The sequence below is a fragment of the Dendrobates tinctorius genome, unplaced genomic scaffold (assembly GCF_039654945.1).
Source record: "Dendrobates tinctorius isolate UK_male_01 unplaced genomic scaffold, ASM3965494v1 ptg000065l, whole genome shotgun sequence".
Classification (NCBI taxonomy): domain Eukaryota; kingdom Metazoa; phylum Chordata; class Amphibia; order Anura; family Dendrobatidae; genus Dendrobates; species Dendrobates tinctorius.
The window spans coordinates 23,089,825-23,116,602 of record NW_027361733.1 but is presented as its reverse complement, the minus strand read 5'-3'; the positions used below and the strand labels follow the sequence as shown (position 1 = coordinate 23,116,602).

Here is a 26,778-nt window from a genome sequence, read left to right as displayed (position 1 = left end):
TGGTTTTTCTCAGCTTCAGACAAAGCGTCACCTAGCAACTGTTCGACGTATAAATTATTCATGAGGTGATGTCACCCCGTACGGCACGTTCTTTCACAGGCGTGTGACATCAGCACGGGTGAGGCCGGTTTGAACGACACAGTACAAGGTAACGGCAACGGCGGGAGAGAGGGAAGGTAGGCCCGGGTGTGTACGGTAGGGGCGGCGGCTTGGTGGTTTGGCCATGAGTCCTTCATACGATGTCACTCGGGAGACTATCGGAGTCGTGGCTGAGATTTCCGACATCTCACGGTAACGTGTACGGAGACCGGCACGTCCTGCCCGCAGCCACTGCGCGCCCCCTACTGGCCCCGTTATCTGACCCAAGGACACGCCTCATACGTGCCCCATATTACCTCTCATCTCCCCGTACATCGACTATTATCTGCCCCCCTGTCACCACCTCCTCATACACTGCCCCCTATTAGCACTTCACCCCATCTCTGGTCACTGCCCATTATCTGCCCCCTGTCACCACCTCCTCATACACTGCCCCCTATTAGCACTTCACCCCATCTCTGGTCACTGCCCATTATCTGCCCCCCTGTCACCACCTCCTCATACACTGCCCCCTATTAGCACTTCACCCCATCTCTGGTCACTGCCCATTATCTGCCCCCCTGTCACCACCTCCTCATACACTGCCCCCTATTAGCACTTCACCCCATCTCTGGTCACTGCCCATTATCTGCCCCCCTGTCACCACCTCCTCATACACTGCCCCCTATTAGCACTTCACCCCATCTCTGGTCACTGCCCATTATCTGCCCCCCTGTCACCACCTCCTCATACACTGCCCCCTATTAGCACTTCACCCCATCTCTGGTCACTGCCCATTATCTGCCCCCCTGTCACCACCTCCTCATACACTGCCCCCTATTAGCACTTCACCCTATCTCTGGTCACTGCCCATTATCTGCCCCCCTGTCACCACCTCATCATACACTTCCCATTATCTGCCCCCCTGTCACCACCTCCTCATACACTGCCCCCTATTAGCACTTCACCCTATCTCTGGTCACTGCCCATTATCTGCCCCCTGTCACCACCTCCTCATACACGGCCCCCTATTAGCGCCTCACCCCATCTCTGGTCACTGCCCATTATCTGCCCCCCTGTCACCACCTCATCATACACTGCCCATTATCTGCCCCCCTGTCACCACCTCATCATACACTGCCCATTATCTGCCCCCCTGTCACCACCTCATCATACACTGCCCATTATCTGCCCCCCTGTCACCACCTCATCATACACTGCCCATTATCTGCCCCCCTGTCACCACCTCATCATACACTGCCCATTATCTGCCCCCCTGTCACCACCTCATCATACACTGCCCATTATCTGCCCCCCTGTCACCACCTCATCATACACTGCCCATTATCTGCCCCCCTGTCACCACCTCATCATACACTGCCCATTATCTGCCCCCCTGTCACCACCTCATCATACACTGCCCATTATCTGCCCCCCCTGTCACCACCTCATCATACACTGCCCATTATCTGCCCCCCCTGTCACCACCTCATCATACACTGCCCATTATCTGCCCCCCTGTCACCACCTCATCATACACTGCCCATTATCTGCCCCCCTGTCACCACCTCATCATACACTGCCCATTATCTGCCCCCCTGTTACCACCTCATCATACACTGCCCATTATCTGCCCCCCTGTCACCACCTCATCATACACTGCCCATTATCTGCCCCCCTGTCACCACCTCATCATACACTGCCCCCTATTAGCGCCTCACCCCATCTTTGGTCACTGCCCGTTATCTGCCCCCTATTAGCGCCTCACCTCCTCCTCATACACTACCCATTATCTGCCCCCCTGTCACCACCTCCTCATACACTGCCCCCTATTAGTGCCTCACCCCATCTCTGGTCACTGCTCATTATCTGCCCCCTATTAGCGCCTCACCTCCTCATACACTGCCCATTATCTGCACCCTGTCACCACCACCTCATACACTGCCCCCTGTTAGCACCTCACCCCATCTCTGGTCACTGCTCATTATCTGCCCCCTATTAGCGCCTCACCACCTCATACACTGCCCATTATCTGCCCCCCTGTCACCACCTCCTCATACACTGCCCCCTGTTAGCTCCTCACCTGCTCCTCCTACACTGCCCCCTATTAGCACCTCACCCCATCTCTGGTCACTGCCCATTATCTGCCCTCTACTAGCGACTCACCTCCTCCTCATACAATACCCATTATCTGCCCCAAGGACACACCTCGTACGTGCCCCGTATAACCTGTCACCCTCCTCCCTGTACACTGTCCATTATCTGCCCCCTGTTAGTGCCTCACCTTCTCCATGTACATCGCCAATCTGCCCCAAGTACAGACATCATACATCACCCATCATGTATCCCATATTACCTCCCTGTACATTGTCATTATCTGCCCCATATTACCTCACCTCCTCCCTGTACATTGCCCATTATCTGCCCCAAGTACACAAAATACCACTCACCTCCTCCCCTGCCTACTTTTAAATTCTCAACGTCTTTTTGTACATTTCCCATTTTCTGCCTCCTGTTACTCCCTCCCCATACATCGCCTGTTATTTCCCCCATTATCCTCTCGTCTTCTCCCCATACATCTGCCTGTTGTTTCCCCCCATTATCCTCTCGCCTTCTCCCAATACATTTGCCTGTTATTTCCCCCCATTATCCTCTCGCCTTCTCCCCATACATCGCCTGTTATTTCCCCCCCTATTACCCTCTTGCCTTCTCCCCATACATCGCCTGTTATTTCCCCCCATTATCCTCTCGCCTTCTCCCCATACATCGCCTGTTATTTCCCCCCCTATTACCCTCTTGCCTTCTCCCCATACATCGCCTGTTATTTCCCCCCATTATCCTCTCGCCTTCTCCCAATACATTTGCCTGTTATTTCCCCCCATTATCCTCTCGCCTTCTCCCCATACATCACCTGTTATTTCCCCCCCTATTACCCTCTTGCCTTCTCCCCATACATCGCCTGTTATTCCCCCCCCCCTTATTATCCTCTCACTTTCTCCCCATACATCGCCTGTTGTTTCCCCCCCTATTACCCTCTCGCCTTCTCCCCATACATCTGCCTGTTATTTCCCCCCATTATCCTCTCGCCTTCTCCCCATACATCCGCCTGTTATCTGCCCTTTAGTCTCTCTCCACTCTGTCATTTCTTCCACCGCTGTGATAGAGGAGTATCCCAATAAATCCTAAATCCTCAGGCCCCTTGATTTAGAATGGGGTCAGCAAGAATCTCACTGCGGGCAGCGATATTCGGACCACCAAGAGCACAAGACAGATCTGTCGCCATATTGGCTGAATTTGTATTGGTTAGATTCCTTTATTCCATCTGATCACTCTGGATTAATGTATTTCACAAGACTGGAAGCAAAACTTCCTGTGATTATGACCTTGTGTGGGCATTTTGGGTGCCCGGTCCTGAAGCTTGTCTAGTCTAACATGGCAGTTTTCTGTTCTGTCACAATCTGATAATCCTGACTTTTATTGAAGGCACTCTACTGCACTGTTAAATTAAAGCCCGCTCTTGAAGCTTGTCCCTGTTGGTGCGCCCCTCTGCTGGGATGAGTGGCTCTGTGTGATGAAGGGTCTGCCATATCTGCAGGTCTCCTAGTCTGTAGTGCAGTAGTCTGTCACTTGGTAACAGGCAGGCGCAGCACTGAAGACTGACAGCCATGTTCCCTGTCACTTTCTGCTCTCCGTAAAACATACCAGAAGTCCGAAGTGGGTGGGAGATGAGATCGTGTCCACCTCACCAGTGCTGGGGAATTGGGTAAAGCTGGCCATAAACTTACAATGGTTGTCCCATAAGGAACTTCTGCCTACAGGATCAGGGACCCCCACTGATACTGCGAATGCAGCTCGAGTCATACATGTGCACTGCTGAACTCGCACTGGAGACTTCAGGACCCCCGTACTCCATTTTGGTCAGATTCCCAGTGATCATGCGCATATCTCTTATCATGGAGTTAGCCGGGGACTACCGGAATAGACGTGACTGGTCCGGTGCCACCCGCAGTTGGCTTCTGCCAACATCGTTCTAGTTGATTGACAGGTCTATCCCATGTGTGTGCAGGATCAAAGTAAAGGGTTTGGAGAAATCAAACATGACTGCCTTTCCAATTTTTGGAAGATGGGCAGCATGGGTTGGACTAATTTATCACTAAAAGGGGGTTGTCTTAAAAGCAAATGCGTCACCATGAGAGGAGATGGTCTTATGGTCGCTGCAGATCTGACTGATAAGGTGGGGGCGTATGACATCTCCAGTGTGAGGTCAGAAGTGGAGCACATGCATGACAAAATACTCCGTTCACGATATGAATGGGGGTCCCAGCAATCGTACACTTGTCCCATACGCAGCTTCTGCCTACAGATAACGCTTTAAGTCTGACTATATTTTATTTTCCTGGAATGTCAGCACACTTCAGAGTAACATACCTGGTCACAATTGTTCAGCCAGACTCTGATTTATGCCGGTCATGGTTTGGGCAGCCTGAATCTAGTGACAGGTTCCCTCTAAGGGTATGTGCACACTGCGGATCCACAGCGGATTTGGCCTCTGCAGATCCGCAGCAGTTCTGCAGACAGTGTACAATACCATGTAAGTCTATGGGATTTACTATCCGCAGTGCACATGCTTCAGTTTTTACACTTTGAAAAGCTGCGGTTTTGAATCTGCAGAAATGACATGTCAATTCTTTCTGCGGATTCCGCTGTGGTTTGCCACCTATTCCAGGCCAATCTACAGGTCAATTTACCTGTGGATCCGCACAGAAAAATCCGCAGGTGAATCCGCAGCATGTGCACATAGCCTAATAGGCAAATTCTGGTTTTAGTTGGCTGTAATGGCCAGGTTTTGGCATCTGTAGTGTCTGCAAAACCCAAACATTAGACCACCCTAGTACAACTACATTGTGCCCGGATGTTATGGCCTTCTGAAACCAGGCTGAAAAGAGGAAGAATGATGGCCAGTATCTGGTTAGAGTTCCTCTTTCTTCCTGTGTGACGGAGTGGGTTATAGTCTTGAGGAGACTGGGGAATGTAGTGATCTGTAGTCGGGGCTGCAGGAGCAGGCACATGATATTTTTGATTCCTGACTGCATCCTTTCTCCCTCCAGAACAATGGCTGTCAATGTTTATTCCACGTCGGTAACAAGTGACAATCTAAGTCGTCATGACATGCTCGCCTGGATCAATGAGTCTCTACAGCTCAACCTGACCAAGATAGAGCATCTGTGTTCAGGTAAGGCACACACAACAGAATTTTTTACTTTATTCTGAGAGGGGTGCCAAAGATACCCTCCTTTGTTCTTGTGTTTCTGCTGAACAGTCCGTGTAGGGAGGTCCTAAGGGTGTGTGCACACGGTGCGGATTCTGCTGCGGATCCGCAGCGGATTTGGCCCTGCGGATCCGCAGCAGTTTCTCTTGTGTTGTACAGTACCTTTATTTTCTATGCAAAATGAAAACCGCAGTGCACATGCTACGGAATTTTCTGCTCTGATTTGCTGCAGTTTCAAAACCGCAGAAAGAATTGACATGCGGCATCTGCTGCGATTTGCCATCTGCTCCATTGTAGAGATGCTAAACTGCAGGGCTAATCTGCAGATAAACCGCAGGTCTTTTGTCCTGCGGACTTTACTATATCCGCGCGGACAAATCCGCAGAGCATTCCGCAGCGTGTGCACACACCATAATAATCAGTAGAAGCCTTCCTCTTCTCTTGGGGAAGTTGATGGTAAGGATTGCTGTTTACTGCTGCTGTACCACAGGAGCTTGTGGAGATCCACCATGGGGTCAGTCCACAATTTATATCGCCACGTTGCCATGAGTGTGGCGATGGTTGACCTGTCTCCTGCCTTTTCCCCCTCCACCACTACTGACTTGTACTGATTTCACTGTAGGACCATGCAGTGATTTGGGTTCAATTCAGTGAGACTGTGGGGGGTTTCCAGTACTACAGTACCATGGCTAAAATGTCACCATAGTAACATTGTACTTTTTTAGATATCGGTAATAACCGTAACTGGGGTGCACTCATGAAAAAATGGTCCTGTGGTGGTCAGAAAATACAATTATAATATGATAAAAAATTTATATCTATACATTATATCTTTAAATTCAAAACTATTGGACCCCTCCATTTCTTGGTACTGTTGCCTTAGTACCTTGGACCAATTGGCTGCAGCAGTGACCGCAGCAGTTACTTGGTGAGCAGTACCAGGAATGATGGGGTTCAGCCAAGTCCAATTCGTGTTTTTTTTTTTTTTTTTTTTTTTTTTTTTTTTTGCTCCCCCACTTTTTCTGAAGTCTCTAGAGTTAAACTGCATTTTAGAGGATTATACCCAGATGATGAGCCTCTCCCCCCCCCCCCCCCCTTGCTATGAAATTTAGGACTCTATTCTACAAGTCAGGACATGGCAAATTCCCAAAGCCTGGCAACCAGTGTTCATGGGAATCTGCCACAGTGCCTGACGTTTTGGGTTGTGAGTGGCTCCTGACGTGTCCACTGTAGAGACCATCTATGGTACCGCTTTGTTGCTCTCTCCGGTTTGGCTTCTGTACCGTTGCCATGTAACGGAGGCCATTGTATTTACCTTTTAGAGACCCTTAGTCACTGGCCTTTGTATTTGAACGTGTTAATAGTTTTGCTTGTTTTTTCCTAAAATCCAGGGACAAATACTTTCATTATTGTGCAGTGTTGACTATAAATGATGACTATTGTGTAGTTTTTGGATGGGTTCAGCTGAGAATTTAGCACTACACGTTTCTTTTAATGCTAAAGTTGGATGTTTTTGCTTTTATGAAGCGTGGGGGCAATACCCCCCCCCCCCCACAATAGCCATGGTAACCAGGACTCTGCATACTGCTGGTACTGAACAATGGCTTTGATATGTGTGTGAGCCACTATATAGTGGACTGTGCAGTATTACCCGGTAGACTTCTAGTGTGGTTCCCGTGGGGAAATCTCCTCCTTTTCTTCACTTACTCGTTCACCCTCAGATGCTCGTAAACTCCATATTCAGATCTGCTTTTCTCCGGTGTGGTCTCCTGGGTCTTGTTTTCCTATTCTGCACAGCTCCCTGCGTCTATGAATAACTACTTTACGCAGGTCTACACAAGTCCCTGCTGTGAAGAAATAAAAGGCACCTCAGATCTCGTTGCCTTTCAATCAAAGAGCCACCTTACTAATTTTTTTTTTTTTTTTTTTTTGTAATCCAGATTTTTGGTGTTCCTGTGTTTCTTGTTTCTACCCGAGCAGAGTGTGGGCAGCCCTTCATATATGTGTACATGGTAGCTATATTTCCCCTGCAATGGCCACTGTACGCTGGGAGACGTGTCTGAATGCCCCCATGCATACCATGAACATGTCTTAAATAAAAAAAAAAAATTGATTTTATTGTATTACACGCTGGAGATTTTTTTTTTTCTCTTCCATTTTTCCTTGGATATTAGGAATAGATTAAGGCTGTGTGCCCATGTTGTGTTTTTTAAGCATTTTTGCCGCTGCAGAAACTTTAAAAAAAAAAAAGAGCTAACAAAACGCAATCCTATGGGATTCCGCAGTTGCTGTGCCAATGCTGCAGATTTTTCCGCTGTGGAATCGCATAGCGGTAAAATCCGCAGCATGTCAACTAACTCCGTCGACTCATGTCAACTAATTCCGTCGCCATAGGATTGTATTGAAGCGCTCACTTTATGCATGGGGCTATCTCCTCCATGCCCTGGGTACCATATCCCAGTAAAAAAAATAGAATTAAAATAAAAAATAGGGATATTCTTGCCCTCTGTTGGCCCCCGGAGCCCTCATGGCGCTGGCGGCAACTTCCGTTCCCAGGGATGCATTGCGCGAATGACCTCTGACGTAATGGTCTCGCAATACCGCTACATCATCAGAGGTCATTCGCACAATGAATCCCTGGGAACGGAAGTTGCCGCCAGCGCCATGAGGACCAGGAGGACTCCGGGGGCCAACAGAGGGCAAGAATATCCCTATTTTTAGCATCCTATCTTTTACTACTGATGCCACATAGGCAGCATCAATAGTAAAAAGTTGGTCGTGCCTGTCAAGCACTATGCTTGACAAGTGTGACCAACCTGTCAATCATCTTTCCAAGAGATGATTCAAATTGCTTGGAAAAGCGCTAGCATTCTGCAAGCTAAAATCGCTTGTTTTGCAGGAAAACGCATGCCTTTTACCCTTGGCGGGGAGTTGCGGAAATGCTGCGGACAATTCTGCAACGTGGGCACATAACCTGAGATGCAGTTGCCCCGTGGCCATACAGGACCAGGATTATACACTGCCACCACTGTGAAGCCAGGAGTATAATCGAAGGTTTTGTCTCCTGTTTGGATCTAGTCCTGGCTTCAGCTGTAGTGAGTTGTGTGGGGTCTAAGAACTCCAGACTTTTCCCCCTTTATTGCCCATGTGACTCCAGAGCCGTCACTCCCAGTTCACGCAACAATTAAATGAATGTCTGGTCTGAACGTGCCAGATATTTCTGCTTTCTTTATGGGGTATGTTTCTATTCGTACCTGCCAGCCCTTTTTAGTCCAAAATATCTGATTATCCAGCACGCTTCCAAAACATAATTTAAAACACCGGGGTGGCTTTTTGGGTGCTTAACCCTTTTTAGAAGGGTTGTCCTTAAATAACAACTTGTCTATCAATAGGCTTCTTGGTGATGTCTCACGGTCGGATAGTTGATTTCGGAACCAATTCTTTGTGGGGGCCAATATATAATAAACCAAGAAAAACAAAATCCTACTTTAATGTAAAGATTTCTCATTTTAAGTATTAAATCTAGGTGTATAACAGCAGATGGATCAGATGTTTAACATGCAAGAAAAACAAATGTTAACAAAGCATAAATACTTGGTGAATAGTAAAGAAAGGACAGGGAAATATTGTGATTTACTATCCCTGCACAACCCTAGTAGTCCCTACCTTACAAAGGAGGTTGATACCCTAAATGTAAAGATATAGCGGCACCGCTCATGCCCCTAATGTATACTTTACCTGGTCATATGAAAAGCCATATATGTATAAAGGAGGATAACAGCAGTCAAATATGTAAATATTAGGCCAATGTTAAAGGAATATTAAACTGTCCCAAAGTGAACTAAACTGTCAAAAAAAAAAAAAAAAAAAAAAAAATCAAAGTACAATAAATCCCAATTCGTGTAATTACTTAAAGGGAACCAGTCATCACAATCGGGCATGATAAACTAAAGACACGTGCTTTAATAGGTACGGTCACTGTAGAAATCCTCATCCTGGTGGCTATTTATACACCAATAGAAGTTTTGGTTGCAACAAAGCTGTTCGTGCATCGGGGTGGCCGGATTGGTCTATGCGAGAGCCACCTGTGGCTAGAATGGCATGGAATTTTAAACAGTTTGTAGATCCTTGCACCAGAGGCAGGTGAGGGGCCGTGGCTGAGATGAAGGCCCTACCCACAGGGCCGCACTGATACAACAATTGGCTTGTTTAATCAAATTCAATTGTTGATTGGATAACTAGGAAGGTACCGATTAACCCCTTCACGACCAAAGACGCCACATAGGCGTCATGAAACCTGGTTCAAATCTGACCAGTGACACCTATGTGGCGTCATGACTTTAAAGCACCCCTGCGGGTCGGGTGACCTAGGTCACTGAAAGGTCACCCGACCCGCAGATACAGGGGGCTTTGTAATTCACCACAGGGGGCGTGGCTTCACCCCCACGTGGCTACGATCGCTCTGATTGGCTGTTTCACTTTTAACAGCCAATCAGAGCGCTAGTAATATTTCATCAATGAAAATTGATGAAATATTACAATCCAGCCATGTCCAACGCTGCTGTAGCATCCGACATGGCTGGAGACACCGATTCCACCGCCCCCCACCGGCGATGGAGGACCCCCCGCAACTGAATGACAGCGGCGATCTGCCCCCCCCCCGGTACCTCCTGAGTCCTTCCCGGTGTCCCTCGGGTCCGGATGATGGGTGCCGCCATCTTGGAAAATGGCGGGCGCATGCGCAGTGCGCCTGCCCGAATCTGCCGGCTGCAGATTCCATTCTTTCATTTTGATCACTCTCACAGTGATCAAAATGAAAAGAAAAGTAAATAAACCCCCCGATTATCACCCCCATAGGTAGGCAGAACTAATAAAATAAAGAAAATATTTTTATTTTTACTTTTCCCGTTGGGGTTGGAAAGAGGGTTAGGGTTGGAAAGAGGGTTAGGGATGTGTTGGGGTTAGGGCTGGAGTTAGAATTGAGGGGTTTCCACTGTTTAGGCACATCAGGGGGTCTCCAAACGCGACATGGTGCAACCATTGATTCCAGCCAATTTTGCGTTCAAAAAGTTAAACGGTGCTTCCTCCCTTCCAAGCCCCGACGTGTGCCCAAACAGTGGTTTACCCCAACATATGGGGTATCAGCGTACTCAGGAAAAATTGCATAACAACTTTGGGGGTCTAATTTCTCCTGGTACCCTTGGGAAAATAAAAAATTGGGGGCTAAAAAAATATTTTTGTGGAAATTTTTTATTTTTTTTTATTTTCACGTGCATTATAAACTTCTGTGAAGCACTTGGGGGTCCAAAGTGCTCACCAGGCATCTAGATAAGTTACTTGGGAGGTCTAGTTTCCAAAATGAGGTCACTTGTGGGGGGTTTCTATTGTTTAGGCACATCAGGGGCTCTGCAAACGTAATGACGACCGCAGACCATTCCATCAAAGTCTGCATTTCAAAACGCCACTACTTCCATTCCGAGCCTTACGTGTGCCCAAATAATAGTCCCCCCCATATATGGGGCACCAGCGTACTGAGGACAAACTGGACGACAACTTTTGGGGTCCAATTTATCCTGCTAAAAATTGCTGGCTAAAAATCATTTTTTTCAGGGGAAAAAAAAAATTATTTTTTATTTTCACGTCTCTGCGTTATAAACTTCTGTGAAGTACTTGGGGGTTCAAGGTGCTCACCACACATCTAGATAAGTTACTTGGGGGGGGGGGGGGGGGGGTCTAGTTTCCAAAATGGGGTCACTTGTGGTGGGGTTCCACAGTTTAGGTACATCAGGGGTTCTGCAAATGTAACATGATGCCCGCAGACCATTCCATCAAAGTCAGCATTTCATAATGTCACTACTTTACTTTCCTTCCGAGCCCCGACGTGTACCCAAACAGTGGTCCCCACCCACATATGAGGTATCAGCGTACTCAGGACAAACTGGACAACAAATTTTGGGGTCTAATTTATCCTGGTACCCTTGTGAAAATAAAAAATTGCGCACTAAATAATTTTGAGGGGAATTTTTTTTATTTTCACGGCTCTGCGTCATAAACTTTTGTGAAGCACTTGAGGCTTCAAGGTGCTCACCACACATCTAGATAAGTTCCTTAGGGGGTCTAGTTTCCAAAATGGTGTCACTTGTGGGGGAGCTCCAATGTTTAGGTGCACAGGGGCTCTCCAAATGCGACATGGTGTCCGATAACGATTGGAGCTAATTTTCCATTCAAAAAGTCAAATGGCGCTCCTTCCCTTCCGGGCCCTGCCGTGCACCCAAACAGTGGTTTATGACCACATATAAGGTATCGGTGCACTCAGGAGAAATTGCTCAACAAATTTTAGGATCCATTTTATCCTGTTGCCCATGTGAAAATGAAAAAATTGATGCTAAAAGAAAATTTTTGTAGGAAAAATTAAAATGTCCATTTTTTTTCTTTCCACATTATTTTAGTTCCTGTGAAACACCTGAAGGGTTAATCTCCTTGAATGTAGTTTTGAGTAGCTTGAGGGGTGCAGTTTTTAGAATGGTGTCACTTTTGGGTATTTTCTGCCATATAGACCCCTCAAAGTGACTTCAAATGTGAGGTGGTCCCTAAAAAAAATAATTTTGTAAATGTTATTGTAAAAATGAGAAATCGCTGGTCAACTTTTAACCCTTAACTTCCTAACAAAAAAATATTTTGTTTCCAAAATTGTGCTGATGTAAAGTAGACATGTGGGAAATGTTATTTAGTAACTATTTTGTGTCACAACACTCTGGTTTAACAGAAAAAAAATAAAAAATTTGAAAATTGCAAAATTTTTCTAAATTTTCGTCAAATTTCTTATCAACCTAAATTTACCACTAACATGAAGCCCAATATGTCACGAAAAAACAATCTCAGAATCGCTCGGATCCGTTGGAGCGTTCCTGAGTTATTCCTCACTGGTCAGAATTGCAAAAAATGGCTTGGTCATGAAGGGGTCAAAATAGGCTTGGTCATGAAGGGGTTAAGTTATCAGAACAGTGACTCTATGGCCTTATCTTTAGTTTGTCATGCTTGATCCTGATGACTGGTTCTCTCTAAAGGGGCTGTCTGGTCTTGGCTACAAGTCTGCGTGCACTGTGCATCGGATTCGTGTACTGCGAGGATTTGCTGGAGCTGGCGGTCATATGACTGCAAGCATGCAATTTGCATACTTCTGGCCAAATTTTCTGATACTGTATCTCACCTTGCTCCAATATACTTGCATTTAGCGAGGCTGCGCCCAACTAGTCAGCATGTGACGCCTTGTATGCAATGCTTGCACTCACGCAAATGCTGCTTGAATCATCCTTAAGTTCTCAGTGTGAATATTCACAAGTCTGCTGTTGTAGCCTAAGGCCTAAAAACTACTTTAACTATGGTCCATTGGGCCAGAAATATATTCAGTATTAGATGTATTCACTGTCCTAACATCCCTAAGGCTGTGTTCACACGTAGCGGTTTTACCAAATAAACCGCGTCAAAAACGCCTAAAAGAAGCTTACCATTCATTTAAATCCCGCAATTTTTGTGCAGATGTATGCGGTATTTACCGTGGGAAAAAAACCCGCTTCGCGGTAAAAAATACCAAAAACGCAGCATGCTCATTAATTTGCGAAAAATTCCGCATTTTTTAGCTATTTTCTGTCTGGAACCGCGCAGAAATAAACCGCAAAAAACGCACGTTTTGCGCAGAAAATGTGCATTTTCTGGGAAGGATTCAGGATTTTATGCAGAAATTTTCTGCATACGTGTGCACATAGCCTTGGCCAAAAAAAGACCTCTACTGCCCAGTGCACAGCTGGGATGGTGCAGACCGTTTATGGTCAGTGGGACTGGCTTTCATGGCCAGAAGTGTTGGCTCTTGCCTCCGTCCCTTGGCGCTGTGCATGCAGAGGTACAGAAGGCAGAGTTCAGCAATGCTTCTCTTCTCTCCACAGGACACCTGACTTTTGTGATGCTGAGGAACATGGCCTCTGCACAGCCACAGTAAAAACATGTATAGGCTATAATAAAGGGATTAAAAGACTGCAATATTGATGCATTTGTGGGATGGAGCGGAAATATTTTGTACAAAACTTTGCCCGGTAAACAATGAAGGGGATTCATCCCTTTCAGTAAGCTGCTTGGTGGGAGTTTTTGGAATTCAGACCCCCAAATGATGTGATATTTCTTGTCTACATTAATGATGGGGCATCAGTATTATGATTCCAGAAAACCTTTAAAGGGAACCTGTCATCCAATTCCTGCTGGCAGCATGGATCAGGTCCTGATAGTAGTCGGGTGTATTTTTCTCAGCATTTCAGAGAAAATAAGTTCCAGCTGAGGACCTTGGCCTGGAGCCTATGATAGTTTGACTCTGCCCTGAGTTAATCTTCCCAACACTGCTACAGGTGATTGACAGGTCTCTCTATGGACACATGAGGGCAAGACCTGTCAATTGCCCGTAACTGTGCAGGAGAAGCCAGCTAGGGATCGCACAAGACTAGCATGGTCTATGGTCCCCCAGCTGGATCTTCTAACTATATTCTCCCTAACATACGGGAGCATTTCAGAGAAAAATATACCTAGCAGCAATCGTGAAACCAGGATATGATTTATGCTGCCTTTTGGTTTGGGTGGCATGAATCACTTGACTGGTTTCATGTATTTTATCTTTTAAAGGGAACCTGTCAGTGGAAAGGAGTTACTAGGATTAAGAGTTGCACTAATTTAGATCAGTCTTGCCCTAATTCCCTCATTACTGGCATTGTATAAATGTTTAGTATTTGGGAGGATGGTTGTGGCTGCCTGACAGCACTTATTTCACGGGGAAGTATATGGAAGTCTCAAACAACTGCAATTTTAGCGTTTTTATATCGTCCATTAAGATGTTTTATCCATAGTTGCAGCTTGACATGCCAACTACAGTAGAATAGAATAATGGTAGAGGACCATTCCCTTATAGAAGTAATGTATCTGCTATTGTAATGGAAGGGCTAATATAAAAAATGTTTTAACCCCTTCACTACCAAGGGTGGTTTGCACGTTAACTCCCAGACCAATTTTTACAATTCTGACCACTGTCCCTTTATGAGGTCATAACTCTGAAACGCTTCCGTGGATCCCGGTGATTGACATTATTTTCTCGTGACATATTGTACTTCATGTTAGTGGTATAATTACATTCAAATAACTTACGTTTATTTGTGAAAATGGAAATTTGGCGAAAATTTTTAATTTCGCAATTTTCCAACTTTGAATTTTTATGCCCTTAAATCAGAGATACGGCACACAAACTTAATAAGTAACATTTCCCACATGTTTACTTTACATCAGCACAATTTTGGAACCAAAATGTTTTTGTCTTGTTAGGAAGTTATAAGGGTTAAAAGTTGACCAGCGATTTCTGATTTTTGCAACACCATTTTATTTTTACGGACCACTTCACATTTGAAGCCACTTTGAGGGGTCTATATGATAGAAAATACCCAAAAGTGACACCATTCTAAAAACTGCACCCCCTTAAGGTGCTCAAAACCACATTCAAGAAGTTTATTACCCCTTCAGGTGCGTCACAGGAATTTTTTTTGAATATTTTAAAAAAAAAAAAAAGCTTTTTTTTTTTTTTCACAAAAAAAACTTCAGGTTCAATTTTTTATTTTTTTATTTTACCAAGGGTAACAGGAGAAATTGGACTGCAAAAGTTATCGTGCAGTTTATCCTGAGTACGCTGATACCTGATATGTGGTTGGGAACCACTGTTTCGGCGCATGGCAGAGCTCAGAAGGGAAGGAGCGCCATTTGACTTTTTCAATGCAAAATTGGCTGGAATTCAGATTGGACGCCATGTCACGTTTGGAGAGCCCCTGATGTACCTAAACAGTGGAAACCCCCCACAAGTGACCCCATTTTGGAAACTAGATCCCCCAAGGAACTTATCTAGATATGTGGTGAGAACTTTGAACCCACAAGGGCTTCACAGAAGTTTATAACGTACAGCGGTACAATTAATCATATATTTTCCACAAAAATGATCTTTTCACCCCCAATTTTTATTTTCTCAAGGGTAACAGGACCCTAAAAGATATTGTACAATTTGTCCTGAGTACGCTGATACACCATATGTGGGTGTAAACGACTATTTGGGCGCATGGCAGAGCTCAGCAGGGAAGCAGCGCCATTTGACTTGGCTGGAATTGAGATCGGACACCATGTCGCGATTGGAAAGCCCCTGATGTACCAAAACTATGGAAACCACCCACAAATGACACCATGTTGGAAACTAGACCCCCCCCCCCCCCCCCCGGAACTTATCTATATGTGTGGTGAGCACTTTGAACCCCCAAGGGCTTCACAGAAGCTTATAACGCCCGGGCGTGAAAATAAAAAAAATCATTTTTTCCCACAAAAATAGATATTTTTGCCCCCAATTTTTTATTTTCCTAAGGGTAACAGGAGAAATTGGACCCCAAAAGAAGTTTTGCAATTTGTCCTGAGTAGGCGGATACCCCATATATGTGGGGGTAAACCACTGTTTGGGCGCATGGCAGAGCTTGGAAGGGAAGGAGCACCATTTGACTTTTTCAACGCAGAATTGGCTGGAATTGAGATCAGACGCTATGTTTCATTTGGAGAGCATCTGATGTGCCCAAACAGTGGAAACCCCCAACTATAACTCCACCCCTAACCCTAATCTCAGCACTAACCCTAGCCCTAATGGGAAAATGGAAATAAATACATTTTCTTTTAATTTTTATTATTTTTTTTCCCTAACTAAGAGGGTGATAACGGGGGGTTTGATTTACTATTTATGGCGGTTTTTATGTTTGGCAGCTGTCACACGCTAAAAGACGCTTTTTATTGTAAAAATAGTTTTTGCATCACCCCATATTGAGGGCTATAATTTTTCCATATTTTGACCCACTGAGTCATGTGTGGTCTTATTTTTTGCGGGACGAGTTGACGTTTTTATTGGTATCATTTTCAGGCACGTGACATCTTTTGATCACTTTTTTATTCTGATTTTTGTGGCGCAGAATGAACAAAAACCAGCATTTCATGAATTTCTTTTGGGGGGTGGGTTTACACCGTTCCGCCTGCGGTAAAATTGATAAAGCGCTTTTATTCTTCGGGTCAGTACGGTCACAGCGATGCCTCATTTAGGTCGTTTTTTTATGTGTTGGCGCTTTTATGCAATGAAAACCATTTTATATAAATTATTTTTGCATCGCTTTATTCTGCGAGCTATAACTTTTTAATTTTTTTTGCTGATGACGCTGTATGGCGGCTCGTTTTTTTGCGGGACAAGATGACGTTTTCAGCTGTACCATGGATATTTATATGCGTCTTTTTGATCGCGCGTTATTGCACTTTTTGTTCGGTATGATAATAAATCATTATATTTTGCTTCGTTTTTTGTTATTTTTTAAGGGGTTCGCTAATGGGACAGTTTTATAAGGCGGGTCGTTACGGACGCGGCAATACCAAATATGTGTACTTTTATTTTGTTTTTTTATTTCCAAAAAAATGAATTAATTTGGGAATATATATTTTTTTTAAAAATTATTTTTACACTTTTTTTAACTTTATTACATTGTCCCAGGTGGGACATCACTGTCCTGTGACAGATCGACAGATCGCTGATCTGTCACATCACAGATCACTGTGACAGATCAGCGATCTGTCACAGGCACTGCACAAGGCTTCCTCATGCCTGCGCTTTGCAGGCACTGAGGAAGCCAGGTCCCTGTCGCCATCTTGGATCTGGGGACCTGCAGGGAAAGAGCCCCCCGCAGCAGCGCTGTACATTGCGCTGCTGTGGGGGGCTCAGGGAAGCACGGAGGGAGCCCCCTCCCTGCCGATGCGTCCCTTTAACCCCCGGTACACCGCGATCGTGTTTGATCGCGGTGTGCAAGGGGTTAACGTGTTTGGTGGTCCGTGACCGCCCCTGACACATTGTGCCGGGTGTCAGCTGTGATAATCAGCTGATACCCGGCCGTGATAAGCGGCGCTCACCAAAATTGTGGTGATGTAAAGTAGACATGTGGGAAATGTTTATGAAGACATTTTTGTGGCACATCTCTCTGATTTAAGGGCGTAAAAATTAAAAGTTTTAAAATTGCAAAATTTTCGCCATATTTCTGTTTTTTTTCATAAATAAACACAAGACTTATCGAAGAAATTTTACCACTAACATGAAGTACAATGTCACGAAAAAACAGTCTCAGAATCAGCGGGATCAATTAAAGCGTTCCAGAGTTATAACCTCCTAAAGGGACAGTGGTCAAAATTGTAAAAATTGGCCTGGTCATTAAGCTGCAAACTGGCTGTCGCTAAGGGGTTAAACCCCTAGTCGAGTGTCCGCTTCGTATGTAGAATCCACATGGACGCTGCCTGTCCCAGGTGCCAAAGCTCTGCTGTAGATGGACCTCATGCACATTGTGTAGGATCGCACCATGACTGGAGTCATTTGGTTCAGAATATTATCATTAGTGAGAGTAAATACTGATCAGCCGCAGGCTACTACCAAGACATGTATTTTGGGGGTGTTTGATCTGACTCCCCTGTTGAAATTGACATTTCTTGCATCCTATTTCAGGCCCATAAGTTATTGGCTCTCCATTGGTGAGATCAGAGAAGCCACGAAGGTAGCTGAATTAACAATGTAACTGGGTTAGAAAAAGAATACCAAATGAAGGCACGGCACAAATTCATACCAGGGCTGTGGAGTCGGTAAGCCATGACTCCGACTCCCCGAAAATGGGCTCTGACTCCATAACCCTGATTCAAACCTCCTCCCTCCATGGAATAATCCTGGTACATGTCCTCTAAACATCACTGGAAATCCCCAGCATGTTAAAGCCTTCACAACTGCTGATGATAAACATCAAAAGATTGACCATCACCTCCCAACCAGAATACTGGTCTGAACTAGTGTATACTAAGAGTAGCCATATCCATACATAATTATCAAATAAATTGGCACTCTGTAATGCTATATATAGCTTGTAAACATGAAGTATATGAAATTAGGATTTCATTACTGCTCTAGAAAATAGGAAAAAAACAAAGATACTTGGTGCATAAATTGGCCAATCAGTGTGTGCCCAGCAGCCTTGACAAGGTGATATTCTTTTCTGGGAACCTATCTAACGTGTTTTTTTTTTTTTGTTTTTTTTGTTTGTGGTTTCAGTTTTCCTGGGCTGATGCATACAGGGGCTATACAGAGTAATATAGTAAAAAAATAATAAATATATTATGTAAAAATAAAAGTACACATTTGATATTGTGTCTGGAACATATTAACAAATTGTATGGTCCATTTTCTCCTTTTACCCTTGTGAGAATAAAGAAAATTTCCTTTCACATTGCTTTAATTCCAGTGAAGCACATGAAGGAGTTAATAAACTTGTTGAATGTGGTTTTGAACACTTTGAGAGGTGCTGTTTTTAAAATGGTGGTTTGGGAATTTTCTGTCATATAGGTCCCTTAAAATCACTTCAAATGTGGTCTTTAAAAGCAAAAATAAAATAAAACTTTGTTGGAAAAATGAGAAATTGCTGATCAACTTCTAACTTCCTAACAAACAAGACCTTCCCGTCAAACTTCCTATCACTAATTGTTTTAAAAAGAAATGATGCAGTTGTAAAGTAGACATGTGAGATTAAATTTATTACCTATTTTGCGTGATGTAGCAATCTGGTTTAAGGGTGTAAAAGTTTGAAAACTGCAAAATTTTTGCCAAAATTCCAAGGTTTTCAAACGTAAAAAATATATAGACCTAAATTTACCACTAACGTGTAAAGTACAATGTGTCACGAAAAAAAATATCCAAATCTGTGGCATCCATTGACTAGCTCAGACTTATTACCATATAAACTGAATTGAAATAATTGGCCTGGTCAGGATGATGAAAACGGGCTCTGGAGCTAAAGGGTTAAGGTACTATTGTCCTTTTTGTTTTCGGAGACTAAAGGGGGTCTCTGCATACAGGAAATGCCGATACTTGTCATGGCTTCACTGTGGTTGGCTAAGGAGGATGACACTAGGAGTGCTGGCACCTTGTCTCGGGTGTCTGGCCTGTGGGAGCGGAGCAGAGTCTGGATGTGCAGCTATTAATGCTTGTCCTACTTTTCTCCTGGCAGGTAGCGTATATTGTCAGTTTATGGACATGTTGTTTCCCGGATCAGTCACATTAAAGAAGGTGAAATTTCAAGCCAAACTTGAACACGAGTACATCCAGAACTTCAAAGTGCTACAGGCTGGCTTCAAGAAGATGGGCGTTGACAAAGTGAGTACAACGTGACCTTATGTGCGGCATATTGGGCAGAAGTCCGGCACTGACCTACAACTGTCGGGTCATTACTGCATTGTTTGCAAGCTGTAATCCTGATGTGCCCAGAGTATGGCTAGCATGGAACAGGCACAACAGATTTCCCCAGTCCTTGGCAGATACAGCGAGTAAAGGGTTGATATTCCCATATTCTTAATCCCCCCACTACCTAGATAAATGTGCGGGCTCTAGCTAGTGCTTCCCACCATGCAGGGGATTCTGCTGCGGTGATCTGGCAGCAGCGACTGCACTTCTAGCATATAAAATTTAATGCAAACTGGTGCCCACCTACAGAGCAGTGAGTTTTCAGAAGATTGGATGCTTTAGAGGGGTACTCCAATCAAGAGACTTCTCACAACAGCCTAATGGCTTCATTGGAAAGAATGGTATTTGTGCTCAAGACCATTGCTATGATGGGTGACCCACCAGTCTTGGAGCAATTTTCAGATGTGCACAATTGCTTCTATATGTGTAGGGGGAATACATTGTGGGGCAATCTATCGTCGTTATTGAAGTCCTAGTGGATGCTCAATTGCCATTGGCCGCATCTTTCTCTTCTATTGATTAGAGACAACCTAAGAAATGAAGTGAACATATGCCCTGCTGTAAGTAATGGCAATAGTGCATATAAATAAGATGGGGTACTTGGTAAACAATATTTTTGAAGGAAAAAGTGTGTAAAAGCCATCCCACCAGCACCCAAGTGTACCCAAATCGGGAAGGTCTTAACGTCTTTTAACCTTACCATGTGTTGGTGACGTTATTATGAATAATGGACGATCAGATGAATGTTTTCATTCTCACATAAATGTTCCTGAATAACCTTTCTCTGTAGATAATTCCAGTAGACAAGTTGGTGAAGGGGAAGTTCCAGGATAACTTTGAGTTTGTACAGTGGTTTAAGAAGTTCTTCGATGCAAACTACGATGGGAAAGACTACGACCCCGTTGCTGCTAGACAAGGACAAGAATCTGCCCCTGCACCCGTCCTCCCCACTCCAGTCATGAACAAGCCCAAGAGGCCAATGGGATCCACAAACTCCGGTACTGGCAGTTACCCACTCTGCTTTCTTAATGCTTTTGGCGACTTTACACCGCTATAATATGGCTACGTTTTGGTGTCTGTATTACAGTTGGGTCTATATATTTGGACAGACAACATTTTTCCAATTTTGGTTCTAGACATTACCACAATGAATTTTAAACAAAACAATTCAGATGCAGTTGAAGTTCAGACTTTCAGCTTTCATTTGAGGGTATCCACATTAAAATTGGATGAAGGGTTTAGGAGTTTCAGCTCCTTAACATGTGCCACCCTGTTTTTAAAGGGACCAAAAGTAATTGGACAGATTAAATAATTGTATATATATGAACCTAACTGTATGTCTTACACCCAGACATCCTTTTGTAGTGAGCTATAAGGGTCTGCACCTATACAGATCCTATTGAGTCTTTAGAGCAGGAGTGCAAGCTTTAAGACCCTTCATTTGCATCTCAATAGGACTTTCTTATCGACCAAGGGTCAGGTATGATCAGACTGCAGTATTCCCAACGGCCACAATAAAAATGAGGCATATTATCTTTGACCTGTCTTCCACATTGATGGGATAAGCTATAACTATCTAATTGGCGTTGGGGCTCAGAATGGTAACCTCACAAATTGGGAGACTGGGCATTACCTGCTCCCTTGTTCAATACTCCATTGAAATACCATTTTAAAGGAGCAGTCTCCATACCTTCTGTAGGGACTGATTGATGGCAAAAAAAAACACCATGACATTACACATGGCATTGGAGCTTGCTTTGATTTCTGCTTTTGTCTGCACCCGACGTGATATACATGTAGGTCACATGTCGGAAAGGGGTTGTCTAAAATAACAAACCCTAACTGAAACCTGTTAGATTGGTAGCCTTGATGCAGCTCCAAACTGCCACCTAAGACCCCATCCTCCTATGGAATCGGCATTGGTTCTGTTTGTGGAAAAACACGGGTAGTTTCTTCCCAAAAACTTGCCACATCGGTTGTGGCAGCTCCATTTACTTCAGTGGCGTATTCGGGCTGCCACGGGCATAATATCACACATCAGTCTCGTTATTTTTATGGTGGTTATCAGTAGCAACTGGTTTTTTAAGTAGTCGTAGCAGCAGCACCCCCCTGCCCTTGTGGCCTTGGTCTACATGACATAGGGGAGTAGACAGTAGATTGGGGAGGTTGCACCAGCTATGGTTGTAGTGACGTGACAATGGGGGTTATTGCAAGCTGTGGAGATAATAGCACATGTTGGGTACAGGATTCCTGAGGGCGGGGATGTTTTTGAAAAGCCTTGGAAGACAATTGAGTGAGGAACATACGAGAGTGAACGCAAGGAGATCTTGTTAGGACTTCCGATTAAGGGGTACTTCGCACTAAGCGAGATCGCTGATGCGTCACCGTTTTGTGATGCAACAGCGATCTCGCTGTGTGACACCTATCAGCGACCGCCCCCCTCTGGGTATCACTGATTGTGCAGGAATGTGCTGGGCCATTTTTTTTGATTGTTGGGCTCCTGCTGGCCAGCACGCATTGCTGCGTGTGGCAGCGGGAGATCAGCGAGCGCCCAGTGCTGTAAGCAGCTGGGAGCTGGTATCCAGGGTAAATAGCGGGTAACTAAGCGCACGCGTCACTTAGTTACCCTCGATACCAGCGTGCTCAGACTGGGAGTGTGAATGTTTGGCAGCTCACCAGCGATCATGTAGCGTCGCACCAGCAATCCTGACCAGGTCGTATCGTTGTCGGGATCGCTGGTGCGTCGTTTAGTGTAACGGGACCCTAAGTGTGAAAAGATATTGGGAGATTAGTTAGATGTGTGGAGGATACAACTTTTGGACGGCTTTATAATTCCTTTTGTAGTGTAAACTGTATGCCCAGATCATAACCAGCAGTGGCACATAAGTCACTGCATCTTCTAAGCTAATGCTCCGGCACCATGTCATGCAGATCATCACTTCTCTGATGTAGAAGACAGAGGGGGGGATATACTCTAATCTTTGGATTTTGTTCAACGTTTTCCTGAGCATATGAAATGCAGCCAAGACTGTTGGAGAAAACCCCCACAGTGATGGACTGCTTTACAGGTATATATTACAATGTGATGGCAGGGTAAAAAGGACTCAAAATAAGTCCTACACCCAAAAGGACAACAAACTGCCATTCACACCCAGACATGTGAAAATGCTAGAGAATTGTGCACCATCTCTGTGGTTTTTGCATTTATCACTTTGGAAGTGTCTGATGCTGGTGAATACTGTACCTCTTCCAGATGACTCTGCTGATGCAAAGCCAACAAAGACAGAAGCGTTAAAGAAAATGGCCAGAATTGGTACATACCTGTGTTGGGGAGTGGGGTGCACATATTTTGGTGGTGTCACGATGGCCCCTGGTTATGTAGAGGGGAGCACTGTGCACTTTGCTCTCTTGAACCGCAGTGTTCTTACTATGACTATATTTTTTTTTTTTTTTCCCCTCAGCTCCACAGAGGGCTGTCCCCACCCAGAGGACTGCAGTAACCAACAAACCTGCGCCAGCAGTTGGCAGGAGGCCCGGAGCTGTGGGAAATGGAGAAGAGGAGTCTGCAGAGCTAATTCAACAGGTAACTGGTCTCGGTTCTTAAATCTTGTGGTACGTCCAGCCCCCTGGAAAGTGCTGGTCTCCATTTACTTTAATTACTAGAATCGGTCTTCTTTGAGAAGCCACTGACTGACATGGAGGTATCGAATCAGCGGACCTGCTCTGCACATGCATATTGAGAGGGCATATATATAACAAAATGCAGTGAAGAGACCCTCGTAGTTCATGTATGTACCAGAGGAGGACTTTAACCCCCGGAGGTATTTTTGTTTAGCTGCTGGCACTGACTACTGTGATTATCACAGCTGTAATTGAAAATCTACCTGTCAGCTGATCAAATATAGTCCAAAAAAAGAAGTTTGCACATGACCCGTTGAAGTGCAGTCAGTGCAAAACTGCTGTCGTCTATAGGCATCAGCTCCTCCCCTTCTGTACTTGGTTTATGGATTAAATAAAGGACTGTCTTATGTGCATGAAGCGTGCCACCTTTTTTTTTTTTTTTTTTTTTTTTTTTTGTTAATATAGCTTATTTTTTGCAGAACGAGTTATACTTTTGAACGACACCATTGGTTTTAACATAATGTGTACTGGAAAATGGTAAAAAAAATCCAAGTGTGGTGAAATTGCAAAAGTGCAATCCCACACTTCTGTGCCAACTTTTGGCATGCTTCAATACACTCTGTGGGAGACTAGAAGCTGCAGTTGTCTGATCAGCTCTGCTACATAGACAATGATCAGCCTGTATGTAACAGAATTTCTCACTTGCTATGAGCACTAACCACCGGGGCGACTCTCAGAGCAATCTGGCAGTGGCAACCATAGAGGTCTGCTGGAGACCTCTAGTTGGCATGCCAACCCATCCACAACCTGTGATCATGTGACACTGGCACAGATGGGCAGGATTTCCGGCGTTCTTGCTGGAAGCACGTGTTAAATGCTGCTGTCATAGTTTGACAGCGGCATTTAGCTAGTTAAAAGCCGTGGGTAGATTGCAATTCCACTCTCGGCTGTTAGAGGCACATGTCAGCTGTTCAAAACAGCTGACGTGCTGGGAAAAATGTGGGCCCAGTGCCGGAGCCCACGTCAAAGGGAAGGAGTCAAACATTGGCGTACTATTATGTCAGAAAGGGGTTAAAGAGAATGTTATAACATCAACCCTCCTAAGCAGTCTATAAGGAGATGTAGGTCATAGAATGTTAATAAAATGATCTGTCTGGCCCACAGATGTTAACTATATATTTATGCACTGGTGTTTTGAGGGTTGTTTTTTTTTTTTTTTTTTTTTTTCAGATAAATGTCCTGAAAATCACCGTTGAAGACTTAGAGAAAGAAAGAGACTTTTATTTTGGCAAGCTAAGAAATATTGAACTGATCTGTCAAGAGAACGAAGGCGAGAGTGACCCCGTGCTGCGAAAGATCGTAGACATACTTTATGCCACAGACGTGAGTTTTTCTTGAACCATCAGACTTTGTGGGTAATCGAAAATATTTTTTTTACATTTTGCGTTAGTAAACATTGATGGCATTTCCTAGCAATTAGTCACACAAGTCTTGTAGATTGGTGTCTGACAGCTATGGCCACACTGTTCTAGTGATTGGTGGGGGACACGTGTCGATCAGATACTAGTGGCATATATCACCAGTGTCTTAAGGCCCTTTTACATTTAGCGATCCAACCAGCGATCCGACCCGGTCAGGATCGCTGGTGCATCGCTAAATGATCGCTAGTGAGCTTTCATACAGAAAGATCTCACAGCGATGCAGCAGCGACGCAGCGCACGATACTTACCATTCACACACAGCGATCCTGCGTCCGCCCGCCCGCGTCCACGCGTCGCTCGTCGTCACAGCAGGAAGCGCCTGACGAGAAATGGAGCCGGACATTCTCGCGCGATCAGCGATGAGCAGCGGGGGAGCCGGTCGCTGGTAAGTATCACACATAGCGATATCGCTATAACGTCACAAAACCAGTGACGTTTTAGCGATATTGCTAGCGATATTGCTTAGTGTAAAACCCCCTTTATGGTGGCCTTGCAGGGTAGGTGCATATTTACTACCAGGAATCTCAAAGATTTCTAGCTGATCACAGGGGATACTTTAAAACAGCCCTTTACAAAAATCAGGCTATAGAGTGCTAGTTCATGTTAATAAAGAGAAGCGGTGGGTAATTTTGATTTTCTTTTTCCAGGAGGGCTTTGTCATACCAGATGAAGATGCTCCCCCAGAAGACCAAGAAGAATATTAACTGTACTCTCCTACCACGCAGTCATTTTCAAAAACATATATTTTGTTTCCCTCCCAAATCATGTGCTTAACTGTAAAATATCCCTTTTATTATCAGAGGGCTGGCTCAGCACCTCACTTTTTGAAAGTGTACTTTGCCAAAGTTTCACTCATTTTACAGTGGTTTGACCTTGGAGATGTCTCATTTTGTAGCGAAGAAAAGTATTAATGTAATGTTGTTGTTTTTTTTAACGTTCTTACGGGAACGTTTTGAGGATTGGAGAAGGTTGAGATGTTGCTGAAAAACGTTTTAATTGATTGTTGCTAAATGAAGTGTGCGGTGGGGAGAACAGGAAAAAAATGTGTAACAAAACCTTGTATTCCTTGCAATGAGATCAAATCTAGCGACTAGGAGCCGAAAAATGCCTTAAGTTTACACGTGCTTTCATATCGAAGCCTAAGAATCTACAACCCAGCCCACTGAGCACATCACTAGCGAGTTTCCGAGCATGCCATGAAGATGGCGCGCATTCTTCTTAATCGTTTCATGCTTGCAAAAAGTAGTAGGAGAGCTCCCCCACCGGCGTGCTGCTCCCGCTCTTAGATGCTGAGGGGAATGGGTTTGTGTGGCTGCCTCTACCTCTTGCATCCTGTTGCTTTCTGTCAGATGGCATCGTTGCATACAGACCCCTTTGGCAGCCCTCGAGGGTAACGCAAGGTTAGAATTTAAACTAAATATATATATCCAGAATAAAATGAGTTGAAATTTTTACTGAGGCTTGGTGATTCTTGGGATTTTCTAAAGCCTCCTCCCCTCTATATACCCCCTTGTCACTTTTTTTTTTTTTTTATTGTATAAGTTTATTTTGCCAACATATTATTATTTAATATCTCAATGTGTTGTATGTATCTGCTGTATCCTCCCAGATCACTGGGCTGTTCACTCCGGGGGAGGGAAAGGATGGTTTGGTTATTTCTGTTTACAAACTATTGGATAAGATAAAGTAATGTGTAATGCATGAAAAAAGAAAAAGCTAGAAAGAATCGAACCCGTGTTGTCTTGGTAGCAAGCCATCACCGACATTGCAGTGCTACGCTTTCTAAATCTCTTGTGGCCTTTTTTAAGACTCTTTAATTCTTAGTATGTTTGTTTTTTGGTTTTTTTTCTTTTCAATTTCTCAGATTTTAGTACCCTTTTATTTTTGTCCCTCTCTGTTCGTTCTACTTTCTCAAGTTTTTCTACTTTAAGCCATTTCTAAATAAAATTCTGTATTTCAAGAGTGAA

At 44.4% G+C, this 26,778-nt stretch overlaps 1 protein-coding gene across 4 annotated transcripts; it reads left to right on the top strand.

Moving 5' to 3' along the window:
* MAPRE1 (microtubule associated protein RP/EB family member 1) lies at positions 1-26,778 on the top strand. 4 transcript variants are annotated; one of them, XM_073580707.1, is made up of 8 exons: positions 1-148; positions 5,187-5,311; positions 19,477-19,622; positions 20,500-20,707; positions 22,963-23,022; positions 23,171-23,292; positions 24,561-24,713; positions 25,459-26,778. In XM_073580707.1, exons 2-8 carry the CDS (start codon positions 5,191-5,193, stop codon positions 25,513-25,515), a joined length of 867 nt encoding a protein of 288 aa, XP_073436808.1. In that variant the 5' UTR covers positions 1-148; positions 5,187-5,190; the 3' UTR covers positions 25,516-26,778. The 4 variants fall into 4 exon arrangements, with proteins under 4 accessions (XP_073436808.1, XP_073436809.1, XP_073436806.1 ...); XM_073580708.1 differs by having other exon boundaries at positions 67-176; XM_073580705.1 differs by lacking the exon at positions 1-148 and adding an exon at positions 181-291.